General features: G+C 43.6%; 1 protein-coding gene across 1 annotated transcript in view; it reads right to left on the bottom strand.

Moving 5' to 3' along the window:
- The window catches only part of CPS1 (carbamoyl-phosphate synthase 1), a 125,189-nt gene that overhangs the window by 6,739 nt on the left and 93,354 nt on the right, over positions 1 to 25,096 (bottom strand). The window contains exons 26-34 of the mRNA XM_073304767.2: positions 24,843 to 25,037; positions 23,976 to 24,043; positions 20,967 to 21,042; positions 15,967 to 16,044; positions 14,839 to 14,946; positions 14,041 to 14,130; positions 12,528 to 12,698; positions 10,132 to 10,206; positions 4,829 to 4,927 (exon numbers count right to left, since the gene is read on the bottom strand). Of these exons, the coding sequence (XP_073160868.1) occupies positions 4,829 to 4,927; positions 10,132 to 10,206; positions 12,528 to 12,698; positions 14,041 to 14,130; positions 14,839 to 14,946; positions 15,967 to 16,044; positions 20,967 to 21,042; positions 23,976 to 24,043; positions 24,843 to 25,037 (960 nt within the window). The remainder of the gene's footprint in view (positions 1 to 4,828; positions 4,928 to 10,131; positions 10,207 to 12,527; positions 12,699 to 14,040; positions 14,131 to 14,838; positions 14,947 to 15,966; positions 16,045 to 20,966; positions 21,043 to 23,975; positions 24,044 to 24,842; positions 25,038 to 25,096) is intronic.

Here is a 25,096-nt window from a genome sequence, read left to right as displayed (position 1 = left end):
TTGTTGTTTTATCACTGTAGTCCCAATTTCCCTATTGTTTGTCTGTGTAATCTCTGTCTGGTTCTATGATTGTTTCTGTCTGCGGTATAATTAATTTTGCTGGGTGTAAACTAATTAAGGTGGTGGGATATAATTGGTTAAATAATCATGTTACAATGTGTTAGGATTGGTTAGTTAAATTTCAGGAAAATGATTGGATAAGATATAGCTCAGCAGAACTCAAGTTTTACTATATAGTCTGCAGTCAATCAGGAAGTGAGGGGGTGAAATGGGAACAGGGAATGGGGGTGGGGGAATGGGAACAGGGACACAGGTGCAAGGCTCTGTGGTGTCAGAGCTGGGAAGGGGGACACTAAGGAAGGAAACTGGAATTGTGCTTGCTGGAAGTTCACCCCAATAAACATTGAATTGTTTGCGCCTTTGGACTTTGGGTATTGTTGCTCTCTGTTCATGCAAGATGGACCAGGGAAGTAAGCGGGTGAAAGAATAAGCCCCCTAACACAGACCCTCAGCTGTTGTAAGCGGGAATAGCTCCATTTAACTTCAGTGGAGTGCCACTGATTTCGATCTGCCGAAGATCTGACCTGTAAAGTTCTGTGGAACGCTACAGCACACACAATTATGATCTGTGACCTGACTTGGCTGATAATCCAACCAGAATTTTGTTGCAAGGAAAAGGAGAAGTAATGCCTCTTTGCTATTTTTAAGGTGCTACTCTATTAGCAGCGATTAGAAACGGACATTGTCTAGTGGCCTCTCTAAAAGGGCTGCCAGGACTAGAAAGAGATACTAGGACGAAGCAATTGGAATGTCTCAAAGATGCTGTGTGTCATTAATTACAAATCTTTGGTTCCATTTACAATGTTTGATCAATAACTTAGCTGAGCCTTTGAACCTTTAGTGGGAACAATATATGCCAGAAGGATACAATGTTGAGGAAAATTAAAGATATCCCTTTTACTTCTGGTTTTGTTTCTCCATCCTATGAGGGATGTACTCTCCTCATCTCTGGATAGTTAATACAAATGAGACAAAGCCATATTAGAGTGAAGAAACACAATATGCTAAGCAAGGGCCCCCTAGTCCCATTCAGGGAAGCTAACTTTGCCACCATTTTGGCTCTTTTTTCTACCTTTTATAACTCTGATGGCTCTGCAGGACCTAAAAGTCCAGCCAGGAAAGCAAATGAAGCAGTTAATCACTGACCACTGAAATGTCCGAAAGGGAACATTTATGTTCAACTCAGCTGGCCTAACATCCCCTGCAGATCAAATGTACTACCTCTGTACTAGTGTAATGAACAGGTGATCATCCCAGTACATCAGCACCCTCTCCTAGATGGATTCAGCCGTTCAGCTGAGTGCATCACAACAGCTAAGAGAGACCATCCTGTAGTTCAAGAGCCAGGGGCCTGTCTCTGGGAACTCTACCCTGCTATGATGTTCTGAATGATCATGGCGTCTATCACAGTGAAGTCCTTGGTGGCTATAGATACTATTCAGTTTGTTTCTGAATCTGTATTTGCTACATGAGCATATATTGCCACCGTGTCCATTGGAGTTATCTGTTCTAATGTATGTGAATGAAATAAGAATGGCATTTCCTACAGTTATAAACCACCTCCACCCTCTCATGGCTCATTATTTACAGAGACGGGGGCTCCTTTTTTCCTGCCTGTTTATAATGGTGTCTGCTCACACCGCTATACTTCATTTATATCTCTCATTGTCTCAAACACACATCACTCTGGAGTTTAGTTATCTAAGAAACACACTGTGCCGAAGCACTGGGAGAAGGGTGTATCCCCCTGATTTGTTGTTTTCTTTTCCAACTGTACAACACTCATAGAAAAGGACAGGCCTTTGTGCGCTCTTTAAAGTTTGTTTGGGTTTTTCTTTTTGTGAAAGACCTTGGTCCCAAGCACCATTTGGCTCCCGTTAACAGGTGCTGGTGCAGACGTCAACTAACCCTTTACATAACTCAAATCACTGCTCACTCTCTGTTTCCCCTGCAGCACTGGCATCAGGCACACAGGCTCAAATTTTACACATCAGTGCTTTCTTGAGCTGGTATTTCAAAATGTTAGCCCTACAATGATTAGCTGTGAAGATACCAACTGCAGGGCATGCTCTCCATGGGAAGAGCCCAGGGTCTGACATTAAACGATCTCTGGATGGCAAGAAAGCGCTTTGATGCACGTTTGTAGTAATTAGCAGCTGTGGTTTAAATCCATTTATCATTCTGATGAGTCTAAGAAGGAGGTTGGGCTCGATGCTGTGTTCTCACTAGTGCAGTTGATTTACATGTTGCTTTGTAATCAGTCATCTCCTAGGCACCCTCCGCTGGCAGAAGAGACTTTCCCCTACAACCCTTTCAAACTCCCCAAGGACTCACTTCTACCATTGAACCTTGGGGCCCAATTCACTCTTATGAGGATAGTGTCTGTAATAATCATCTACTGGCTGGAGAACCAGTGTTGTTTTAATTATTTTTTTATTGACTTTGTGCAACCATGTAGGATGCAAGCTCATTACAAGCACAGCAGTGGTATGGCACAGGGCCATCAATTGTTTTTATGGGACCCTAGAATTTTCCAGTCTCGGATGATGTGATTGATCATCGGCGGGACATACAAGACCTTGAGAAGATTTATGAGCATATCTGACTTCAGTATCTCCTGCAGATGGTAATTACTGCAGTGTCGAGAAACTGTATGTGGGTTGTTGTTTTTCCCTGTCTTTTTTATCCTGAGATGCATATTCTCATTACAGATCCAGAATTGTAAATGGGCTAGGCCAAATATCTCCTTAGCTCCCTCTGCAAAAGCCCTTGCAATGAAGGACTTCCCCAATGACACCATTTAAACATGCTGCCACTTACAGTGATTTGGAGGGAATGCTGACAGTAAGGGCTGCATCCACAGATTCAGGGCCCAAACTGGAAAAGAGCCATTAGAGCCAGAAAAGGTTGATCTGAGATTCCACGAGGTGGCCCTGCAGGCAGAGAGCGCTGTGGTCTACCATGGGTTCTGGGGATATAGTATATAGGATGGTTTGGGTTAAGAAATAAGTAGAAGTTAGGTCTGGGGCTTAAGTTAGCCTACATATAGAGGAGTATGGGAAAGTGATAAATTGGAAACAGAGTGTTATTGGAAAGTAAGAGTTAGCAAGGACATAACCCAGGGTTATGTTACCTTTATGTTTTGGTTATAGTTGGTCTGAGCAAGGTTTTAATGAGTGTTTTTGAGAACTGTGAATGTTTTATTAAAATGCTATCTATACTGATAGTATGGGAAGGACAATGGTGCAGATGTTAATTTAAATAATGTGTAACGTCAAGACCCAATAAGAAGGTGGCGGACATCTAATTGTGGTATAGGGCTGTTTAATGTTAATTAGCATTATACTGGAGTATAAAGGGAGTCAGGTTTCCGAGGGGTAGCCCTGTTAGTCTGTATCAGCAAAAACAATGAGGAGTCCTTGTGGCACTTTAGAGACTAACACATGTATTTGGGCATAAGCCATGAAAGCTTACTTTACTCTGTTGTCAGTGGACTGATTGATACATCACTTCATCTTTGTCTGTGAGTGTAATAGTAGCATTTGTGTAAGTAGTAACTGCATGTCTGTTTGCTTAACTAACCATTTTGCTTTTGCATGAAGTTTGGTTGTATCATTCCAAGTGTCGCCTAGTGGTCCTCTACTAAATATGTCTTCTGAAACCAACCCAGAGGCTTGAACCTGAAAACTAAGTTGGGTTTTATTGCACCTTTATCTTTTAACCGTGTCATATTAATTGGGAATATTTCAACATCAAGGTAACGGTGAGCACAAAGGAACGGGACTGGAAGCATCACAGCACTGCTTTGTCTTGGTCCCACTCCTGTTTCACAGCTTCCTGCTCTAAGTGCCCGGTGCTGCATGCTTCCAGCTGGCTGATAGCAACAGCATCGTGAGGCAGAGTGCCGGCTGCAGACCCCAGCAGACAGAAGAGGAAGTAGCCGTGCATACTGATCTCTGACCCTACCAACTAATTGGTGCCACCCTTTCACTCCTATTAGGCAGCCAAGACAGCAGAACTCAGCCTGAGGAGATTCCTGCACCTCACATATACTGAACTGTAATATACTTTGCAAAAATCTTTCATCCTAGGAGACTCTACTACAGCTCTGTCTGGCCATGCAATTTTGGTGGAGACAGAGGGACAGAGATGGCCATTTTCTGTACAGATTATTAAGTGTGCAGGTTAGCAGAGTTCCACTTTATGGGCTTGTGAGATGCCTACCTAATGGGCTTCTGCAGCAGTGTGGCTATGATCTGACAGAAAGCTCAGGCCCCAGGACCAGAGAGAAATGCATGAGAGTCACAAGCACTTTGTGGGAACAGGGGGCAGATTTTGATTTCTTGTTGGAGTGGATCTTTGGTTAGATATGATCTGGGCTTCATCCACCACAGTGAGGCAACTCAGACCCGTCTCTGCCCGGGTCTCCCAGTGCAGAGGTCCATGGTCTCAACTCTGCCCACAGATATACTCCCCTACAGCCCCCATCAAAGCCATTGGATGCCACGTGAGCATAGGTGAGGGAGAGATCACCCACTATGTGGAATCCAGTAAAATTCCTCCTCTAGCAAGAGAGTACACAGGTTTACAGCTCATTCCCGCCAAATACTCACACACCACTGTCTGTTGTGGCACCAGAAGGACCCTCATGCAGAGAGCTTCCATTTAAAGCCAACATAAATAAGTGAATGGAAAGTGAAGTGCCAGTTACACCATCTCTATACCGTCTTCCCTTTTTTGCTCTGATTTGCAAACTCTTGGTACTCACCTGGATTCCAACCAGAATTCCCTTCTGTGGAAACTTAAATCCCGTGGAGAGCATTGCCTTCAGGAAGGCAGAATGGATGCTCTCCCCGAAGCAAGCAACCTGGGAGGGAAGAACAAGGCAGAGGAGTGAGAAACAAACAACAACTAAAAAAACATTATGGAACATTTTGTTTAAGGCGTGCGCCTCTTTCTGTAGCACCCGGCTTGACTTCTTTTGCATCAACAGAGTAAAAGCAGATCAGCACAGATGAATCTTACATTTTTAATTAAGCAATAATGAAGGACTAAGCAATCTTTTACTCTCAAGCAGCACACCATGGAGCAACATAAATGGATTCTGCTCTGAGTTATTTGGACACCGAACACAGCGTCTGGTTCACAGCATGTGAGCTTGTAACACAATGTTTAATATGACTTAATGCTTAAATAACAGCAAATATTAGACATGCAACTGTGTGCCGGTGCCTGAATGTAAAGTTTGCAGCAGGAAACAGAAGTTCTTTGAGATATGTGGTACCTATCTGTATCCCACACATGTGTGTCCATACGTGCTGGAGTCCAGAAATTTTAAAAAGCAGTCAGCAGTGTCCACTGGCCCACATATTCACAGTAGGTCTGCTCATGCTCCCAACCAAGGAGATAAGAGGCAGAGTGGCTTGATGCCTCTCCAGTTCCTCTTCTTACCACGGATTCAACAGGATCCATAGCAGAGTGGAAAAGGGCAGGTGGTGGACTACAGATAGAGACCACACATCTCAAAGAACCTCCTTTTCCAGGTAAGCAACCTCCATTTCTTCTTTGAGAGCTGGTCCCTATGTGTATTCCACACTGGGGTGACTGACAAGCAGTGCTCAGACTGGAGGGGGGTGTGAGGAAGCTGGCAGCAGAGATGAATGCGGTACTGCAGTTCCCACTGCTGCATCCACAGGAAATGCCTGAATTAGCGTGAATGCCTTGCAAACGTGTGGCTGCTCTGCATAAGTCTAGCATTGGAACGTCCTGCAGGGATGCTGGAGAGGCAACTTGCGCCCTCATGGAGCGTGCCCTGACTCTGTCAGGAAGAGGCATGCTTGCTAACCTGTAGCACTCCAAGATGCACCCAGGAATGCACTGAGAGATTCTCTGAGAGGACATGGCTTGCGCTCGTGATCTTTCTGCTATGGCAAGAAAAAGTCTTGGTAATTTTCTGATAGGTTTGGACCTTCGCAGATAGAACACCAAGGACATCCCCCTGACGTCGAGGGAATGAAGTCTTGTCTCTTTGGCAGAAGCATGGAGTTTTGGGAAAAGGACAGGTAAGTGGATACTTTGGTTTATGTGGAATTCAGAAGAAACCTTGGGGAGGAACTTAGGATGGATAGAGGCAAAGGGATACCTTTTTTCCTGTGAAAAACCGTATATGGAGGGTCTGCCATGAGGACTCCCAACTTGCTCACCCTCCCGGCTGAAGGGATAGCAACTAAAAATGCAACATTCATGGACAGGTGGGACATGGAGCATGTCATCAAGGGATTAGATGGTGGTGTGGTGAGTGTTGACAGTACAAAACTGAGGTCCTATTGAGCTATAGGTTTGATCCCTGACCAGTACCAATGATAAGTCCAGAACCATGTTCCTAGATGGAACCAGAGGATGATAGTCCTTGTGTTTTGGAGCTGGAATCACCATTGGAACCAGTGGATCTTTCTTCTTGCACACTTTACCCTCCATCCTTTACCCTCCAGGGGCTTTCAGTGGTACCATCCTTTAGGACCTGTGAGCGAAGGCTCACCCAACCTTGATGGGCTTGGGGAGGGATTACATCTCTTGTGGACAGTCCTGAACAGGGACCTGTCCTTGTGACAATGACAGTGCACCCTACTCTCACCAGAAGAGTCCTTCTAGGCTTAGGAGCTGCCGACTCCACTCCTAAGCAAGAGCTTAGATGGGCACTGCTCATGTGTTGGGGCCGATGTACAGTGGGTCTCCCTGGCCCAGATCAGAATGGGGCCTGACAGCATACTCGATAAGATGCTTCCTGGGACAAAGTTCACAAGCTTGGAGTGTTCTTGGTGGAAATGACTACAAATATGGCATTTTGCACAGATATGTGTCTCACCCAAACAGTAGAGGCAGTGTTGGTGATCATGGCTCATGGAGAATAAGCAAGGGCAGAAGACGTAATTCTTGAACCCCAGGAATGTGGGCAAAGTCCCAGACCACCGGGAGGGAGTCCCCAGTAGAGGGAAAAACAGTAACTACACTATAAAGCTCTAACTATACTAATATAAAAGCTGTGAAGAATAAAACTATTTACAAATCTATTTACAGGTTCTATCAAGAGAGAAACTCAGGCCACACAGTGTTAAAAAGCATCTGGAGAAGCATTGGCCTGCACTGTCTCTTATGCCCTTGGGCCGGGAGCATGAGGAGATCTACTGCACATGTGTGGGCCAATGGACTCTACTTGTTACAGTTTCCAGAGTCAGGCATATGGCACACATGTGTGCCCACATGTGGACGACACATAGGGACCAACTCTCAAAGACGAATGCACAGTTGCTTGTCGCATGGCTCTAAGCATTTATTTATGGAAAGAGTTCAGAGACCATAAATAAATAAGTAAATAAATATCTTGCTCTTATATAGTGCTTTTCATCAATAGAGCTCGAACTGCTTTACAAAGGAAGTTAGTATCATCAAGTAACACGATGTTCCAGTGAAACCTCAAAGAGTCCACTGATTGTAGATGGTAATTTTAGGTTGTACCAAAAAACCCACAAACAATAAACAGACACCGTGGGAAATAAATGCTACTGAAACTCCTGGAGGCTGGTTCAATGATGGCCTTCAAAAAGTCAGCATTTGGTAATAGCTATCACGTGGTTACTTCCTTTTCCAAGAGGAAGGCTGTGGTTTCTCAGATGCCACTGTTTGGTAACACAGTGACTATTGTACAGCTCTTTGTACTGCATGCAGTATTTTAGATTGCTAACAGGCACTATTTTCTAGGGCTGGTCAAACATTGTCAAAATATGCAATTTCGTTGAGAATTTTCATCACAATTTTGAATCTTGACCAAAAAAAAAAGGGTCTATTGATATTTCTAAGACTTCTCACAAACATTTTCTCTCTTTCTTTTTAATCATTTCTACAGGTGGTTGAAAAAGAGGGAATCGTGAAAAAGACCTTCATTGAAATGTTGAGTTCAGAGGAAAAAAAAAACAGGGATGAAAACTTTGTCTCACTTTTTGACCAACTCTATCATTGTCCTTCCCAGTGAAACACATCACACTGTATTGCTCAGTATACCGAGACACACCCATACTTGTAGTAAACAGAAATCTTGGGGAAATGTCAAGGACAAATTACAGTTTACCAGCAAATATTGAAAAAAACCAAGGGAAAAAATTCATGACAATTAACTTACTGCTTTTTCATTCAAAAATCTTGATTTTCTCCACATTTTACCCACTATTAGACTGGGAGTGGTGCTCAGGTCAGTCTGGGTAATAGCCAGGTGTTATTACTGTAATAGCCTACAGCTGAAGCTAAAAACTCATCCTTTAAGCCGGGGTTCTCAAACTTTTGGCCACATGAATCAGTTTATCATACCAACACCTGGATCGCAGCTGCTTGCTCCAACTCAATTGTGCATGTTCTAAACTACGCTGATGCTTGGATGACTCCATCTGTCAGACTTGCAATATCAGTGTGTGGCTGGTCACCTAGAGATTCATCATGGATGTATGGAGAAGGCAGAGCAGAGCACCAGTCAGGCCCGTCGAGAGAAATTTGGAGCCCTGGTACATTTTGTTCTTGCTTATATTTCACTTATACTTCAGCCTTGTATTCATCAAATGTATTTATTTATGGAAATATTGGTACTTTATTCACACAGACCTTGGAGACATTGGTGGGGGAGGGGCTGAGCTTGGAGCCCTCTCTTACCCACACTCTAGTCAGTCCTGGCACCAGTCTCCAAAACCAAAAGTGCCAATGCCAACGACACTTTTGCTAACGGTTGGGAACTGCTACTTTAAGCAAAACACAGCCTGTGTCTTCTCTGGCACATTTGGTGGATTCAAGCCCAACGCACATCATGTCTGTGTTGAAATGTCTTTGTAGCATAACTGAGCATTTTACCAGTAGAGAGTTATCATCCTTACTTCATATGTAAGAAAGATCTTCATAACAATCATGTTTCATGGCATTTAGAATATGGATCTTTCCAATTTGTAAACATTAATAATCCCTCCTTTATGACTAAAATATTCTCTAACTCCATCTAAAGCTCAAGAAAAGTAATTCTCACTCCTTGGCTACATTTCTACATTTCTGTTCTTTTCTCCACCCCCCCTTCCCCCACAATGAGTCAATTCCCTTCTGAAAGTAGGAAGGACACGTGTGTTTTTTTCTGTCCATTAATTACTATGAAAGCAAATCAGCAGCTGTACGGATTTCACATGCAATATGAAGAGCAGGCTAAAACAGTACCAGAGAGAAGCAGGAAACATGAGGTTATTTCAACCTTATATGTAGGCCTGATTCTTATTTATAGTAAGATTCCTTTACATAACTCTGACAGTGGGCTTTGTTCCTGTTATTGCCTATTCCAGCATGTGTTCGCTGGAATGGGTTTCAGAAACTCATCAGAAAGTCATAGCGTGTCCACAGCAAAGTTGGAAAAGACAGCCAAACCCCAACAGTTGTACCTGGAGTTAATACTTTGACTGCTACACTTTATTCACACTTGCTCTCTCTCTCTCATTTTGCTCCCTGGCACACATCTCGCTGGTTTCCAGGCAACCATAAAAATATCACCACACATATTTGTTGCTAGTAAGTAACCTGTACATTCTGAGACCAAATACTCATGACCTGGAGTCTGCTGTTGGCATTCTGACGTGCATCGATTGGGATTCTGAAGGCTGTATATACATGTCTGTCAGGAATTAGGCGATTCATAAAATGTACTGACACGCTAAGAACTTTCCAGAACCTGACAGCTCTCTTTGAGAAAGACATTTCATGCTTTCATGGAAACCCTTGCTGACTGATGGAATTGAGGCACAGGCAAAGAGGGACATCCAGTGGCCAAATACATTTTATTCTTCAGGGGAATGCTTTTGGTTGGTTGTTTGTTTTTTTAGAGACAAGGCAGGTATCTGTGTGGTGGGGGAGGGAAAGAAATCCCAATTTTACATTTTTGTAAAGACTTTGGTTCTTTTCAATACAGCATACAGATTCCATCCAGATACTTGCACTTATAAGATCATTAACAGTATCTGTTAAAGAAAGCTTAGTAAAAAATGTGAACGGTACCTCCCCAGTGGAAGCCATCTCACATCGGAGAATAGGGTCAGCATCTCTCAGTCGGGGCCAGGAGAACATTGGAGCCTGGCAAAAGGAAGGAAAAGAATATAAGGGAGACTGGGTATTAAATGAATTAGAATTCAGGTTATAGATTACGGAAGTGAGAGATATACAGGTCCAGGTTATGTACAAGGTGCATAAGTGTAAGAGAAACATTGGTCTAGGTTGATGACCAGAAAGAATACTAGGCAAATGGATTTCAGGTATCCCTAGAGCCTCGGTCAGGGAATGGGATAAATGATCATGGATTTGACCAGCAAAATGTCCCTGTGAGTAACCTGAGGCAGGATTTCTAATAAATTGTGATACACTGTGATTTTTAAGAGCCTATTTAACACAGAAAGGCCATTGGATGTCTGATTCCCGAGACAAAGAGACAGATGTGCTGCTGTCTGAGACACACTAAGTGGTACTGATCAGATATTTTTGCAACAGAGCGTTCTTCTGTCAGGAAATACCATTTCATTCAAATAAAGGTTTTCCATGGGATTGTGTCAACTTAGACTAAGCTTTCAATGGAAAGCTGCCTTGGTTCCTGCCAGCTCCCTCAGCTGCCTCCCCAGGCTCCCTGGCTCCAGGCTCCTCACCACCCAGCTGGTGAGCTAACGGGGAGCTCAGCATTCACAGCTCCCCGGCTCCTCAGCAGCCCACCTAGCAGGCTGCTGCAAAGTGGGGGCTCTCCTGGGTTTCCAGGTTCCCTGGCTTCACAGCAGCCTGCCTGGGTGTCCAACCTGAGCAGCCAGTTCCAGATGTTGGGCAGCCCAAAGAGCCACCTGTCCAGAGCGTTGGGCAGCCCAAGCAGCTGGCTCCCTGGAAGGCAGAACTCTGGACAGCTCAACTCCCCTGCCAGCTAGCTTCCTGGGCTGCTGAATCCTTGTTGCTCTTATAGCTGTGCTGGCTCCGCAGTGAAACACAGCAAAAATATATGTCGGCCACCCAAATCAAGAAGCTATGACTCTGACTACATCAGGGAGCAGATCTATTGAGAAAGAAGGTGACATTTTGACAGGCTTTTTTCAGAGCTTTTAAGAAACAAAATCCATTTTCATGCAAATGTTCCTAGAAATAAAAATGTGGAAGAGGGGTACGGAAAATACAGATGTGTATAATGACGATTGAGTCTCTATAGAATATTTTTCAAAGTTCAAAATGTTTCCAACCTATTAGCAAGTCTTTAAATTTAACAATACCAAATAAACACAGCACATCAGCAATGCAAGAGCTTCCCAGTGAAATCTCCAGGACCAAATCTGGGAGAGCTCCTGAAAGAGATGTAACTCTGGACCATTTAGCTAACAAGACTGCAGGATCCATGGGATAAACTATTAAAACCCCAAATCATTAATTTCAGAAAACTTGACCACAGGTATAAAACAAAATTCTTCATGATATGGTAGTTAGGTGGCTACTTGCCTTATCTAAGTCAGCCATCAACCTCCGTTATAGTCTAGTAGGATAGCACAGTTTGTTTTGGACATTAGATTGGTAGAGGGAAGTCGCATTCATTCCCTGTAAGTGTATTCACTCCCATATACAAGATATACTCTCAATAAATGCAAAGTCTTGCTAACAGTTCTGAAAATTCTGAACTTTGAAAAAATTCTATTTAAACACATTTCTACTTATACATCCAGCAGATTGTCTGCACTTCTCTTCCACATTTTACTTGAAACATTGGCCTGAATACAGAACTTTATTTCTTGATGTGTGCTCAAAATGTCTAGAGTACCTATCATTTACGTAAGTGTACAGGTATAGACTTAAATAGGGTGAAATGTTGGCCCCATTTAAGTCAAGGAGAGTTTTGCCATTGACTTCAATAAGGCCAGGGTTTCACCCATAATGTACTAGTCATATTTTCAAAAGGAGATGCCCCCTGAACCCTTTTTTTTAAAAAACACACAAAACTCCAAACCTAAATCCTTGGGCATGCAATTTTGGGACACTGAAAACTCAGATTTGTGCACGCTCCTCAGACAGCGCTAGCAAGAGGTTTGAACTTGGGCTGTACAGTTTTGGATATTCACATTTAGAGCCCAAGTTGAAGTTAATTTGAAAGATGGCTCATGACATTCAAACCTCACAAATGTCTATGACCATTGTGTCAATGGATAACATTTTCTTTGATTCTTCTTATACTGTAAAATTCCCACCCACCACCATTGTTGTAATAAAAGATTGAAAAGATCTATTGCACTACCCAGTCCATCTCCTTTCCCAGGCAGGATTGTTCCCTATTCATTTAAAGGTAGTGAAGGGATGGACTCCTAATGCCGACCCTATTAACAGGAGACAGTGCAATTTCTCTGCTGCTTCCTTCATCTCATTGTATTTTAAAGCCATACCTTAATCCCAACATATTCAGATGGGATAATGGGCCGTTCCAGTGTAGGCAGGGATGACTCATCGATCTTTTCTCCAATCATCACCTTTGTGGCCACATCAATGAAGTCCACACCAATAGTCTTGGACACAAAGGGGAAGGAGCGTGAAGCCCGCAGGTTACACTCTATCACCTGAGGAGGTACAGAGTAGATACTTCAGTGCCACAGATTTGTTTAGCAAAGAGATAAAGCCCCTCCTTGGAATGCTAATTCACAAGTGTAAACATACTCTGGAGGTTTCTGGAAGCTAGTCACGGTTGTTGCTGGGGTAGCACTCACAGTGGCTGGAGAGAAATCTCTCCAGATTCCCATATAAGAGGCACATGCAGGCATGGGAATTGTGGTCAAAGATTCTGAGTGTTGGGAGCCCACTTGATATGTGCTCTTTCTATGGTCACGCACTGCTTCTGTTGTGAGTGAAGGTGTGTTCAGGTAAGCAGCTGGGAACATGGATGTCTGGGCCCGTAGCTGGAGTTTGTTTAGTGATAAAAGCTAGGAACAAAGATGGGCAGTGCCCATCACAGAATCTCACGTGGGGTTTGAGGGTAGAGGAGGAATCAGGTTATGTGAGAGACAGCAAGAAAGGAAGAGGAAAGATGGGTGGAAAAGAGAAGGAGATCACAAGGGAAGAGGAAAGAGAACAAAGGCAGACAGGGCTGGGAAGATCCACTCTCCAACTAGTAGTTCAACCAGATCTTGTACAGACCAACAACACTCTAATCTGGTAAAATCTCCCATGCTACGCCACAGCTCCCAGCTGCCCTTCCCGTCACAAACCTCTCCCTTTCACACATGGCCAGTACTCACTTTGACTTTCCCCATTACTGACAGCAAGCAAAGCACCCATTAATGATGGTCATGAAAGGTCAGACATTGGCAATACATCTGTTATTAATAGGTAGTAATACCACACTCTTTAAAGATAACCTTTTAGGGGCCCACAAACATGTTTTGTCCTTTTCACGTCCACCCATACTGTCCTTCTAGCTTTTTAGCATGCTGCCCAGAAAGAGCCGGACTACCGAAAGATCAGCGGGTGTAGGATAATGTCAAGATTGTGCTCAGTTAATAAGATGAGGCATGTGTCACTTTCCTGTAAATCACATTTGGAAATGACCCTTTTGGGTGGGATTTGAGCACAGTCTCACACTAACATTTGCTGACAGACAGCAATTTCACAGAGCTTGCTTCACCCGCAGATTACAACATCGTGAAGGCAGATGGAGCTCCTTTCTCACACTGGACCAGAGCGCTTTACAAAGCAGCGAATGACATGTCAATGGCACAGAGATCCGTACGCTGTCAAACGAGGCCGGTATTATGCGCGCAGCCCCACCCTATGCGCTACAGCATGCTGCTGCAATTGTCTTAGCCCCTCTGCTTTGGGGCAAGCACAGACAAAGGGAGCACTGGAGGGACACAAACTGAAACTGCTTTGAATATTCTCCTCCTAAACTGCGGTGGGAATTCTTACCAAGACATCATTTCCTCTGACCAGGAACTGAACATTGAATGGGCCAGAGATGGAAAAGGCACGTGCAATCTTCTTGGTGATAATTTTCACCTACAAAAAACAGGCAGCATAATGTTATTTATTACAAACAGATCCGCTCAAACGTGGCTTTCCTCACCCTTTGAGTTCTCTCATTACTCAACCCTATTCTCTCATCCTCACAACCAGTAGCATCTTTTGGAGACTATTTCTGTCCTATTTGCCTGAGGAATCCAGAGCCAGAATGTCCACTCCAGGTGATGGGAATGAAAATGGAGTCTCCCACATTTAACCTTTACATGTTGAATGGTGACTCCCTAAACATTACACCCTACAGTGCAGGAAGGGGCAGTTCACGTTTTTTATCAACTGAAGATAACTGGACCACGTTATACTGGGTTTCAGCTAAGTGCATATTTTACAGTTTGAAAGAAGTGCTTTGCCCTGAGGTTTTCCCAAAAGCCATTCAGCAATATACTTGTGTCATCACAGATCAACAGTATCTATACCAATAGTACACTGGAATAAACTGGAAAAGGAGCCACCATCTCATGTCCTAGCCAAATACACAATGTCCCACAAGTTTAATAAAGGGGTTTATATACCTCAGTTCCATATTATGGACCATTGTGAGGAGCAAGTTTCTGGAAATTTTTGTAATTTAAATACCACTACTTGCTTAAATGCTCCTGAATATATAGGCATCTTCTGTGGAAGAGGAAATGTGATTCTGGGTCTTTACTTTCTGATCTGCCTATTCAATGTTAGTGAAACACTCACCTTCTCCAAGGCTCCTTGGCTAATAGTCTGTGTGGGCAACATCAAGGTGGCATCTCCAGAGTGAACTCCCGCATCTTCCACGTGCTCAGAGATCGCATGTGAGACGACCTTTGCAAAGAAAAAGAGTCATTGATCATCCAGTCTGACATGCCCAGCTACATACTCACCTCCAGGTCCACTACAAAGAAGAGTCCTGCACAGGCCCATAGAGAGAGATTAAAACAGGTGGGGAATCAAAACAAAAATAGATTTCTCCAGGCACTGAAAGCTAATTTAGCAGGAGTAATCAGTGATGCTGGACATCAAAAAGGACTAGGGAATGAAATTATGGCCATTACTAACTTCTGTACTGTAGCACCACAAGCAGCAGTAACGTTAAGGAAAAGCAAATCTCCAGCTTCAGGATATCACCCGGTTGTCTGTGTGGTCCGGAGGAGGCAATTCCCTCCCGTGTGCATCATTTCTACAAAGGGGTGGCTGTGTTGTGGATTTGTTTCACTTCCTTCTGAAGCAGCATGTATTGATCATTGCTGGAGGGAGCATAATGGACTTAATGGACCAATGATCTGATCTGTCACTGTGAATCCTATGTTCCTGTTTTAGGTCCCAATCTAAAGCCCAAAAGAAGTTCTTTCATTGACTCCAGCGGACACTGGATAAGGCCTTGCGAGAAGCACTGTCGCTTTTGAATACTGAGTGCCAGACAGAGGGAAATGCTAAAGAAGCATGAAGAGAAAAGCAAAGGCCTTGATTAGGAAATGTGTGTCATCTAATGCTGGATATATTCACTCTCACTCTTTCACCGTACGAGGAAGTCTAAAGGCACAGAGAAAAGGAAGAAAGGCAAATCTTAAAACAGAAACTGCAGACTGAAGAACTACCAATGGTAGCCATCTTCACGAGGCAGAAGAGCAAGAAAATCTCAGGAGACTGCATATGTTTTCAGTTCATCCCTATTCAGCTCAGCTACAAAGCATATCTATGCACCGTTGCACAAAAACCACATCTTCTACCAAGACTTTAATCAAACCCAGGTGGCTCACACTTTGCATGCCTCTGGGTAAAAACATAATTAAATAAAACAAAAAATAGGAGAAATTAAATATAAGGAAAAAACAAAATTCTTACTTTTCCAGCCTTGGCGACAGCATCCATTTCCACCTCTCGGGCTCCCTCGATGAATTTCGTGAGTACAACTGGGTGCTCCTGTCACCAGGACAAGACAGAAAATAAAACTTTTATGTGGAAGCATTTTTGGTACTGAGGGAGTGATCTGCCTTTGGCCATTGGAAACATTTTGGTGCACCACACCATGAGGGAAGTACTAATATCCTCATTTCAGAGGCAAATAAACTGAGGCCCAGAGAGATGAAGAATCAAGCCTTGCACAGGCTGAATGTCTCTTGAAAAGTGCTGCACAAGAGGTGCAGAGCCCTTTGAAGGATTGGGCCATGTGTGACTCACCACAGTGACAGAGGAAGTGTGTGGCAGAAAGAGAAATACAGCCCAGGGACGAAATCCTGACCCAATGAAGTTATTGGCAACACTCCCATCCAGTGCACCCAGGATTTCACCCCCAGGGTCTTGACATCCAAACCTGTATCTTAACTACAAGATTAACCTTCCTCCTCTGAGACAGCCATAACCTCCTCCTGGTTTGGGTTACTGGTCCATAGGATAACTGGTTATCTGCACAACTGAGGACTTTGCACTACTGATTGTTTGCTCACTCAGTCATGTTACATATTTCAATTAATTCCCACCCCATAAGTGAATCCACTGCACTGCCTAACTCCCAGGTTTCCCCATTGATGAGCCGCCATTACTCATCCATGGCTCTCACCACATCCCCTCACCTGTATCAGTCACTTTCTTCTTCTTCCTGGCCTCCTGCACCCTCTGGCTCACCTGCTCCATATGAGACAGCTCACCCGCTTCCACCGCTCCCTATCTCTGTCTCCCTGTCTCCTCACACGCACAAAGCCCGGGTCCCGCTGCGGATGCCACCATGTCACTCCCACACAATAACATGGGTGTCATCTTTGACTCTGCCATTTCTCTTGCCCGCACATCCAAGCTGCTTCTTGCGCCATAGCATTGCCAAGATCTCATTTTTCCTCACAGTCCACGCAGCAACACTATTATCTAGGCTGCCACCACCTCTACTCTGGACCACTGTAACTTCTCCCAGGGCTCCTCAGTACCCACACATCGCCCCTCTCATGTCCATTCAAAACTGAGCTGCTAAGATTACCTCCCCTGCCTGTCACTTCACCATGTCATTCCCCTCCCTGCATCCCTTCACCGGCTCCCCCTTCTCTAACAAATTGAATTCAAGTGTCTTGTCCTTACTTTTAAGGACTCTTTCCCTCCTTACCTAGCCATTCTTTCATCCGACTGGTTCAATTCCACAGCTCCATTCCTCCCACACTGTACCTCCCATTTCTTCCACAAGCCTCTCTGCAACTTTCTTCCATGCCACCTGCTACACGTACCATCCCCTCCCTGGATCAGTCCATAATCTAACCTGCCCCCTGTCAAATCCCACCTGAATTTTACTGTAACGAACATGGCAAATTGCTAACTCTTCATGGCTTGGTACATGGGCAGTGGGAAATACTGGTATCTATTCTAGTTCCGTGTTTAACCATATCTTATGATTGAAAATAAAATCACACAGAACCATCAAGTGATGCATGCAGCTGGTCTGCATAATTATGTGCTGCTGTCAGTGATACCCTCATTCTCCATCTCCCATTTCCTCTTTTTGTTTTACCACCCTTAGTTTGCCATCAGCAGTTTGGGGCATGGAGCATGCAGGACAGAGAGGGAGTACAGTCCAGTGGTTAGAATACTAGCCTCGGTCTTGGGAGGAGTAGCTTCAAAAGTCCCTGCTCTGCTACAGACTTCCTGTGTGACCTTGGGCAAGCCACTTAGTTCTCCATCTGTGAAATGGGGATAATAGCCCAGCTCTACCTCCCAGGGGTGTTCAGAGGATAAATACCCCTCTTAGGCTGGGAAGGGCTTAGATACACACCTAAAATAAACTAACAGAAGTCTTTCTAGCTGCCTGTATACCATGTCTCCTAATGGAGCCCCAATCCTGATGAGAGTCTCTGGTGTTATTGTAGAGTGTAAATAATAATAACAACAATCCACGTAAAGGTGACAGCCCAGCCGAATGGCTTTGCATATAAACAGGACAGGGATGTGGTAACAGAACAGAGCAGAATAGCTAAAGAAGAGCACCACACACCTATGCTGTACACACTGACGGCTGATCACTTTTTAAGCGTAATTTGCACTGTTGGCTTTGACTGATAATGGCACCTCCCCTGTTCCTCCCTAACCCTGGCTCTTTCCAGCCCCAGCTGCAGCAGATCATTTGGGCCACATTTACGTCTCAACATTTTACCTGTCCCACCCACTATTAACTGCCTGTTATTTATTAGAGAATAAAATGCAATAAATGAGATCCTGTGGATGCGCAAAAGGCTCCTCTGGGGAAAAAAATATAGCAGGTCCAAACGTTACAAAATGCAATCCCTTATATTTATTGGAGCGAAAGTAAATTCCCAGGAAAGGACAATGCCACCAGCTACAGTGCTTCATAAATTTAGAAGATTGTATCGCGTGGCTTTTGGTCTTGATGTAATTTGTCATCAGCACTTCCAAGTGTGCCCAGGACCCTACTTTATTCCAGTTCCCCTCACTGCTTCTGAGGAGGATGGAAATTTACTCGTAGAACTTTACTGATACACGAAGTGCCCGTTTGAGGCTCTTCTATGGAAAAACTGATGCAAGAAGTAAAAACCGCACGGAAAGTGATGTGGATAAACATCAGAACAAGCTGTGATGCTGGCTGGCCCTGTACCTCTTTGGAAAGGCTTCGTTGGATAGTGTGAGTTGGTTAAAAAAAAAAAAAGCCACATAACCCATACAAAAATCCTAGCCTGCAAAAACGTATGCACATGCTTAACTTAATGTTAAGCAGTCCCACTGACTATAACAGGACAACTCCCAATGTGTGAAGTTAATCATGCGCGTCCTTGTCTATGCCAGAAAGGCTTTGCTGGTCTAGCTAAACAAACAAACCCTTCTAGTGCAGATGAAATAAGACCCTCAGGGATGTTATTATACCACTCAAAGTTTCCAGTGTAGGGATAGCCTAAGTCTTTGCAGGATGAGGGCCACAGGGCTCAAACACTGGAGATACATCACAATAGCCCAAATAGCAGTGACAACCACTGTACCATTTGCACAGGGACACCTCTCAATCACAACCACAGGGGACTGCATAAGAACCCCCACTCTTGTCCCCATGAATATAATACAATAAGTACTGCCAAGATTCTTCAGCCCCAGCTCCCAGAAGAATCTCTGTGTACTAAGGAGCAGGTCCTCTGTGGGTGCAAAGTGTCAGAGCCCCATTGATCGCCAATGAAATTGTGGCTCCTAATTCCCTAAATCTTCTCTTTTGAAAATGAGATTTTGGCTCCTAAATAAGTTAGGTATTACAAAGCTCAGCACAGCAAATGTCTAAATACCTTTAAAAAGCTGGGCTTTCAGCTCCATTCTCAAAGGTGCTTGGTATGTTGAAAATCTGTCTCCAGCTGTGGGTGCTGGCCCTTAGCTCTTCAGAATAGCTGGCCCTTAATTTCTTGTTTGTCTAAAGGAGCTAGTCATATTCACCCTGCTTTGTAAGGTGATTTAAGATCTACAGATGAAAATGTACTATGTATTCTTATATATTATTGTATTGACTTCTCTTCTTCTTTAAAGGTATTAACTCCAGCAATGTCTTATAACTTTACTCATCTCACCTTGCTGGAGGCCTAACCCCCATCACTCTTAAAAATATCTAACTTTGTCAAACCTTCATGAGCTTTGTCTGTGCCAGAATCCTGCGTCACTGAAGAGTTACTGCCAGATTTTTTTTTTACCCCCAGCTATTTGTGATGTAAGTGTTTATTGCATGGCAGGTTTGCTCAGATCAGAGGCCACACATGAAAGAGGAAATAACTCATAGTGACATAGGAAGAGTCAGGACCAAACCTAGAGACTGTTAAATACAGTGATGAACTTTGGATACTTCACAGTTGTTTAATGTTCCTATCCTTCCCCTTACTCAACCTCCCAAATATCTATTGTATATTAACGCTGACATCAGGCATGCAGAAACTCAACAGAACAAATAATTGAGCAGAACAAGCAGAGTTCTTGGATTTTGTTTGCTAGATCCTGCTGTATGCTGCTCATTCCTCTTGGAAATAATGCCCATTTCACTTTTCTGCTCCCTCTAAATTTCATAAACATGAGATCAAACTCTTCCCTGTATTAAAAAATAATTACCCCAAACTAATTTTTGAAAGCATTTAAAAGGAAAAAACAGCTTTCATCTTCTGCATTGTAAGCTACATGGATCGATGATCCCAAAGGATAAATATATTAAGCAGAGAGCAGCACTTGCCTTGTGCCACAAGAAAAGAATACACAACATGAGATGGGAGGATGTTAAATGTCACCATGAAACTTTACAAAGTTTTATGCATTTCAACGAATGGAGTGAAAAAAAAAATCAATAGTAGATGAGATGTCAGTTTAAAATCCAAGTTGTGCACAGACGCCAAGTGACAGGATTTAGATATTTAAAAGAAAAAGATAAGATCTCTCACTAATAGCTACCTTGGATGGGATAGCCGGAGAGGTACCAGCCCCAATATATTATGCTCAGCATATAACAAAGGCAAGCCTCTAAATAATGGCTACTTATGCAACAACCATAAATGGCTTTTTGCACTTGACCTTGGTGCCCAGCCTCCATAAGGGCCAGATCCCTATTCACGTGGAGTAGCACCATATTTCACGGGCGGCCTCATGGACATCAGTGAGGCTGCTGGCAAAGTAAGTTACTATTCAGTCTATGGATGATCAGAATTTGCCCCTTAGGGAAGAGAGCGAAGGGGCAAGTGCCATCAACTATGTTTAAATTGTCTCATCCGCAAAGGAGAAAGCAAACAGCTGGGAAGAGGTTTCATGGAAAGAGACAGGGAAGAAGGAAGTACAAATGAAATGAGCATAATGAATGAAAAGAGATGTAAAGGCACAGATAGGGCAAAGGCTGATACCTGGGAGACTCTGGTGGCTTCTGCTAAAAACTTCTTCATCTCTTCTTCTGTGAATACCACGTTCATTGCAGACCCGCTGAGAGAAAGGAGATCAAATAAAACGGAACAGGTCAGCTTCCTTTGTGTTTCAAAGCAGCCAAGCAAGCTAGACATCAGCGTGCTCGCTCTCAGAATACCTGACTCTTACAGACTATCCAAGCATAGCCCTGACTCAAACCACTTGCTCCCCTTTTTGGCTGGCTGAAAGGAGGAGTTGGTCTCCAAAGCAAATCTCTATTGTACTTACCCAACAAGCCGAGTGACTTCAAGAAAACACTGGAAGAAAACCAGTGCTTGAGTGAAGAATCAAAAAAGAAGTGTGGTTGTATAGCATAACCCTCCCCAAAGATCCCCTTTCTGATACAATGTTTTAAAGGGTTTGCAAAACTCTTTTTATGTTCTAGGAGATGCCTATTCAGCAACTGCTTGCCATTCAGGACCAAGCCTCTCTCACCTCAGCTCACCACTAGCTTCTGATCTTTTTCCATGTGTGCATGTTAGCTATGAGTTCACTATCAAAAGGGATACTTCTAAACCGATTGCCTGCCACAATGTCACATGGAGCCAGAATTGCATAGGATGGTGATGTTTATGACAGCAGGAGAGCACCAAAAATGTGTTGTGCTTTGCTGAGAATTGTTTCATTGGGTCTTTCCCCCGAATGCTTATCAGGGCATGAATACCTTATCTGACAAACCTTTTCTTTGAAATCTCACCATCCATAGTATCAGGGACGGGGGACTGGAAGAAAGGGGAAGTTATTTTCCTCTCTTGCAAACAATTGCTTAAACTTTAAAGAACTGTAAAGTTGTTATGCTTGGGGTTTTTCTATGTTGCATGCCCAGTAATTCTCAGCCTCCCCTTCACTTTAGTATATAATCCTCAAGGAAGTTTGGGGAAGAGGCGTTTTATATTCATAGATACTAAGGTCAGAAGGGACCATTATGATCATCTAGTCTGACCTCCTGCACAACACAGGCCACAGAATTTCACCCACCCACTCCTGCAAAAAACCTCTCACCTATGTCTGAGCTATTGAAGTCCTCAAATCATGGTTTAAAGACTTCAAGGAGCAGAGAATCCTCCAGCAAGTGACCTGTGCCCCATGCTACAGAGGAAGGCGAAAAACCTCCAGGGCCTCTTCCAATCTGCCCTGGAGGAAAATTCCTTCCCGACCCCAAATATTGCGATCAGCTAAATCCTGAGCGTATGGCTAAGATTCACCAGCCAGATACTACAGAAAATTCTTTCCTGGGTAACTCAGATCCCACCCCATCTGATATCCCATCACAGGCCATTGAGCCTATTTACCCTGAATATTTAATTACCAAAACCATGTTATCCCATCATACCATCTCCTCCATAAATTTATTGAGTTTTAAGGCTATTTTGTAAAAAATCCTTATCATTTGAGTTGCAATGCTGGCTCTTAAAAGTCTGTGAGTTTTACCTAAGAGAAATAGATAAAATGCCTCAATATCGGCAGTACTGTCTTGTTTTCTCCTATTCTTACTGGGTTAGATCCTCAGCTGCTGTAACTGGGGTAGATTCACGGATTTCAATGGAGTTACTCTGATGCACACCAGTTGAGGATCTGGCCCACTGTGTATAAGGCAAATACTGAAGTAATCTAAAGGTTAAATATTTTGTTTTCCAAGTCAATTGGCAAATCTTAAGGACCTTGATTGTATTTAAATCGAGCAACTGAGGAATATAACCAAGAGAACAACGATAGGTGCCAGTAGATTTTTTCTATATTGAATTTTTCCATGTTTACCCATTCTACTCAGACGAGTTGCGTGTGCGTGTATACTGCTTGCACACACATACACACACACACACACACAAAGATACATGCGTGCGTATGCACCCCACCCGACCTAAGTTTGTCTAAAATGTAAATTTACTCCAAAAAGGGTTATATCAGCAACTACGCTAAGGGGAAAGTTCTACTGAATTTGATAGGGATGAAACAAATAGGATATATAGAATGTACTCAAAACCCTAGAGAATTTAACAGAGAATGACATCCTTTCTGTAGGATTTAACCATTCTACAGAAGTTACCAGAGAATTCTATCCCAGCCACAGCTAGAATGGTGTAAGTTCTCTACAAAGATCATCCTGTATTAAATTCTAAAGGACACTTCTATAAGCATACATGAAATCTCATTTTTTTTAATAGAAAGGATTTTTTGTTCCATTCAAAGTGAATATTGTGCCCCTTCATCTTGATATTTATCTCTTTTTATTACGAAAAGGAGTCCATCTCCCATTCCATTCAGACTTGCAAACCGTGCCCAGCAAACTACTTCTCTTTTTCTATCCACTCGGGAGTGAAGAAGCTCCTTTCAGCATTCATCTCCAAAGAGTGGTCACTCAGAACTTCTATGTGCGCTGACGCAACTTGTTTCAAAGTTTTGCTCTTGGAAACACTTGGTTTTGTAAAATATCTATTTAGAGACAAGCCGCCACCAAGGGACATAAAACATGACCATGCACAAATGAGCTTATGCAAGCAAGAGGTGCTGATAGTATATACAACGAGAGGCTGTCATTTCTGGCAGGATACGTGTTCCCTTCCCCTTTTCCAGATGCCAAGCCACTTTTTCCTCCACCATACAGATAGACCCCACAGACTGCTCCAAAGGATCCATAGGAATATCAGATGGAATATCACAGATGACTCTTGCTTTTGGCCCCCAGGCATAAAGAAAAGTATTAAAGCAAACAGCTGTTATTAGGACTGTGTCCTGCCTCTGATCCGTGCCCAAAGGGTTTAGTGGTTTTTTGGATCCTTTTGTCGTCCTAGCAGGTGATCTATTTGTTAAGCCTAAAAGCTCTATGATGTCTGCTCTCAGCACAGTGGTTTCTGTCTGTCTCCTGGAATGGTAGCCTACCTCTCACCTTTCTCAAAGAGGATCTGCGGATAGCACATGCAATTTGATTTGCACTGTCAGACAAGCTTTACCTCAAAACATAAGACGGTCTCAGCAAACATGGGTAGCCCACGGAGTTTGCAAATTCAACAGCATCTTTCTAAAGGGTTGGAGGGGAAAAAAACATACTGTGAATATTAAAAAAAAAAAAAAGAAAAATACCTGCAATGGCAAACAGTAAAAACTCAGATATGAGTCTACAGCCTGCACTGAATTGCTGTTCTTTGGTTCTGCTTCTTCAGATCTTCCCAATCTAACTCAGATACACAATTGTGAGAAAATCTGATTGCATCCCACCGTAGGCTGTGAAGAAGCCATCCAGATAAACTACAGGGCTGGATCCTCTGCTCTGCTTTGGATTCTTCATGTTGCTCCAGCGATGCAGCAATCCTTAAATGCTTTGGAGCTGCCATAGCATCTGCTATGTCACCCCTCCAGCTCTCAGTGAAGAGAGTTTGTCCAGGGAAAAGGGGCATTGTTGAGAAGTCCCTACTCTCTGGCAATCCTCAGTCACTATAACAACATTTTGGAGGGGGCATAGACAGCTCAGGGTAAGTCAGAGCAGCCCTGTGGTTGCTCTAATTCATGCCAGGGCCTCAGGATCAGGGACATATAACGGTGGTTTAAAGTCACCTTCCCCTCTCATCTCCAACAACATCCTCCCATCTTCCACGGGGCACTGCTTGGCCAGACCAGAAGACCAGGGCTGCAGTATAAGAATTCATCTAACTGCACAACAGAAAGTGGGAGTGAAGCAGTTCACAAATCCTGGCGGTATGGTGCTTACTGAACCCAGATGCAATGACTGCTAAAGCACTCGAAAGTAACCTGTAAGCGATGCCACTCAAGGAGAAAGTCCTAAAAAACCCGTCCCTTGCATTCTCTCCGCCCCAACGTACCAAAGTGCTAACAGCCTTCCAGGGTGCCTGAGCCACATTCAGCTCATCCAGAACAGCTGAGAATACGGAGCGGTCTTCTGCTCGGTCAATCTGCATAGGGTTAGTGCCCATGATCTTAACTCCGTTCTTGTACAATGGCACTGCCAGGTTATTGGGGATTTGCCCTCCGACAGAGATAATGCAGCCAGCACATTCCTGAGGGCAGAGAGAGGGATAGGGTGGTCAGAGATAAAGCCATTTAACCATTTGTCACC

This window comes from Lepidochelys kempii, chromosome 11 (assembly GCF_965140285.1).
Source record: "Lepidochelys kempii isolate rLepKem1 chromosome 11, rLepKem1.hap1, whole genome shotgun sequence".
NCBI lineage: Eukaryota > Metazoa > Chordata > Testudines > Cheloniidae > Lepidochelys > Lepidochelys kempii.
The sequence above is the reverse complement of the archived record's forward strand: the minus strand, read 5'-3'. Positions and strand labels throughout refer to the sequence as shown.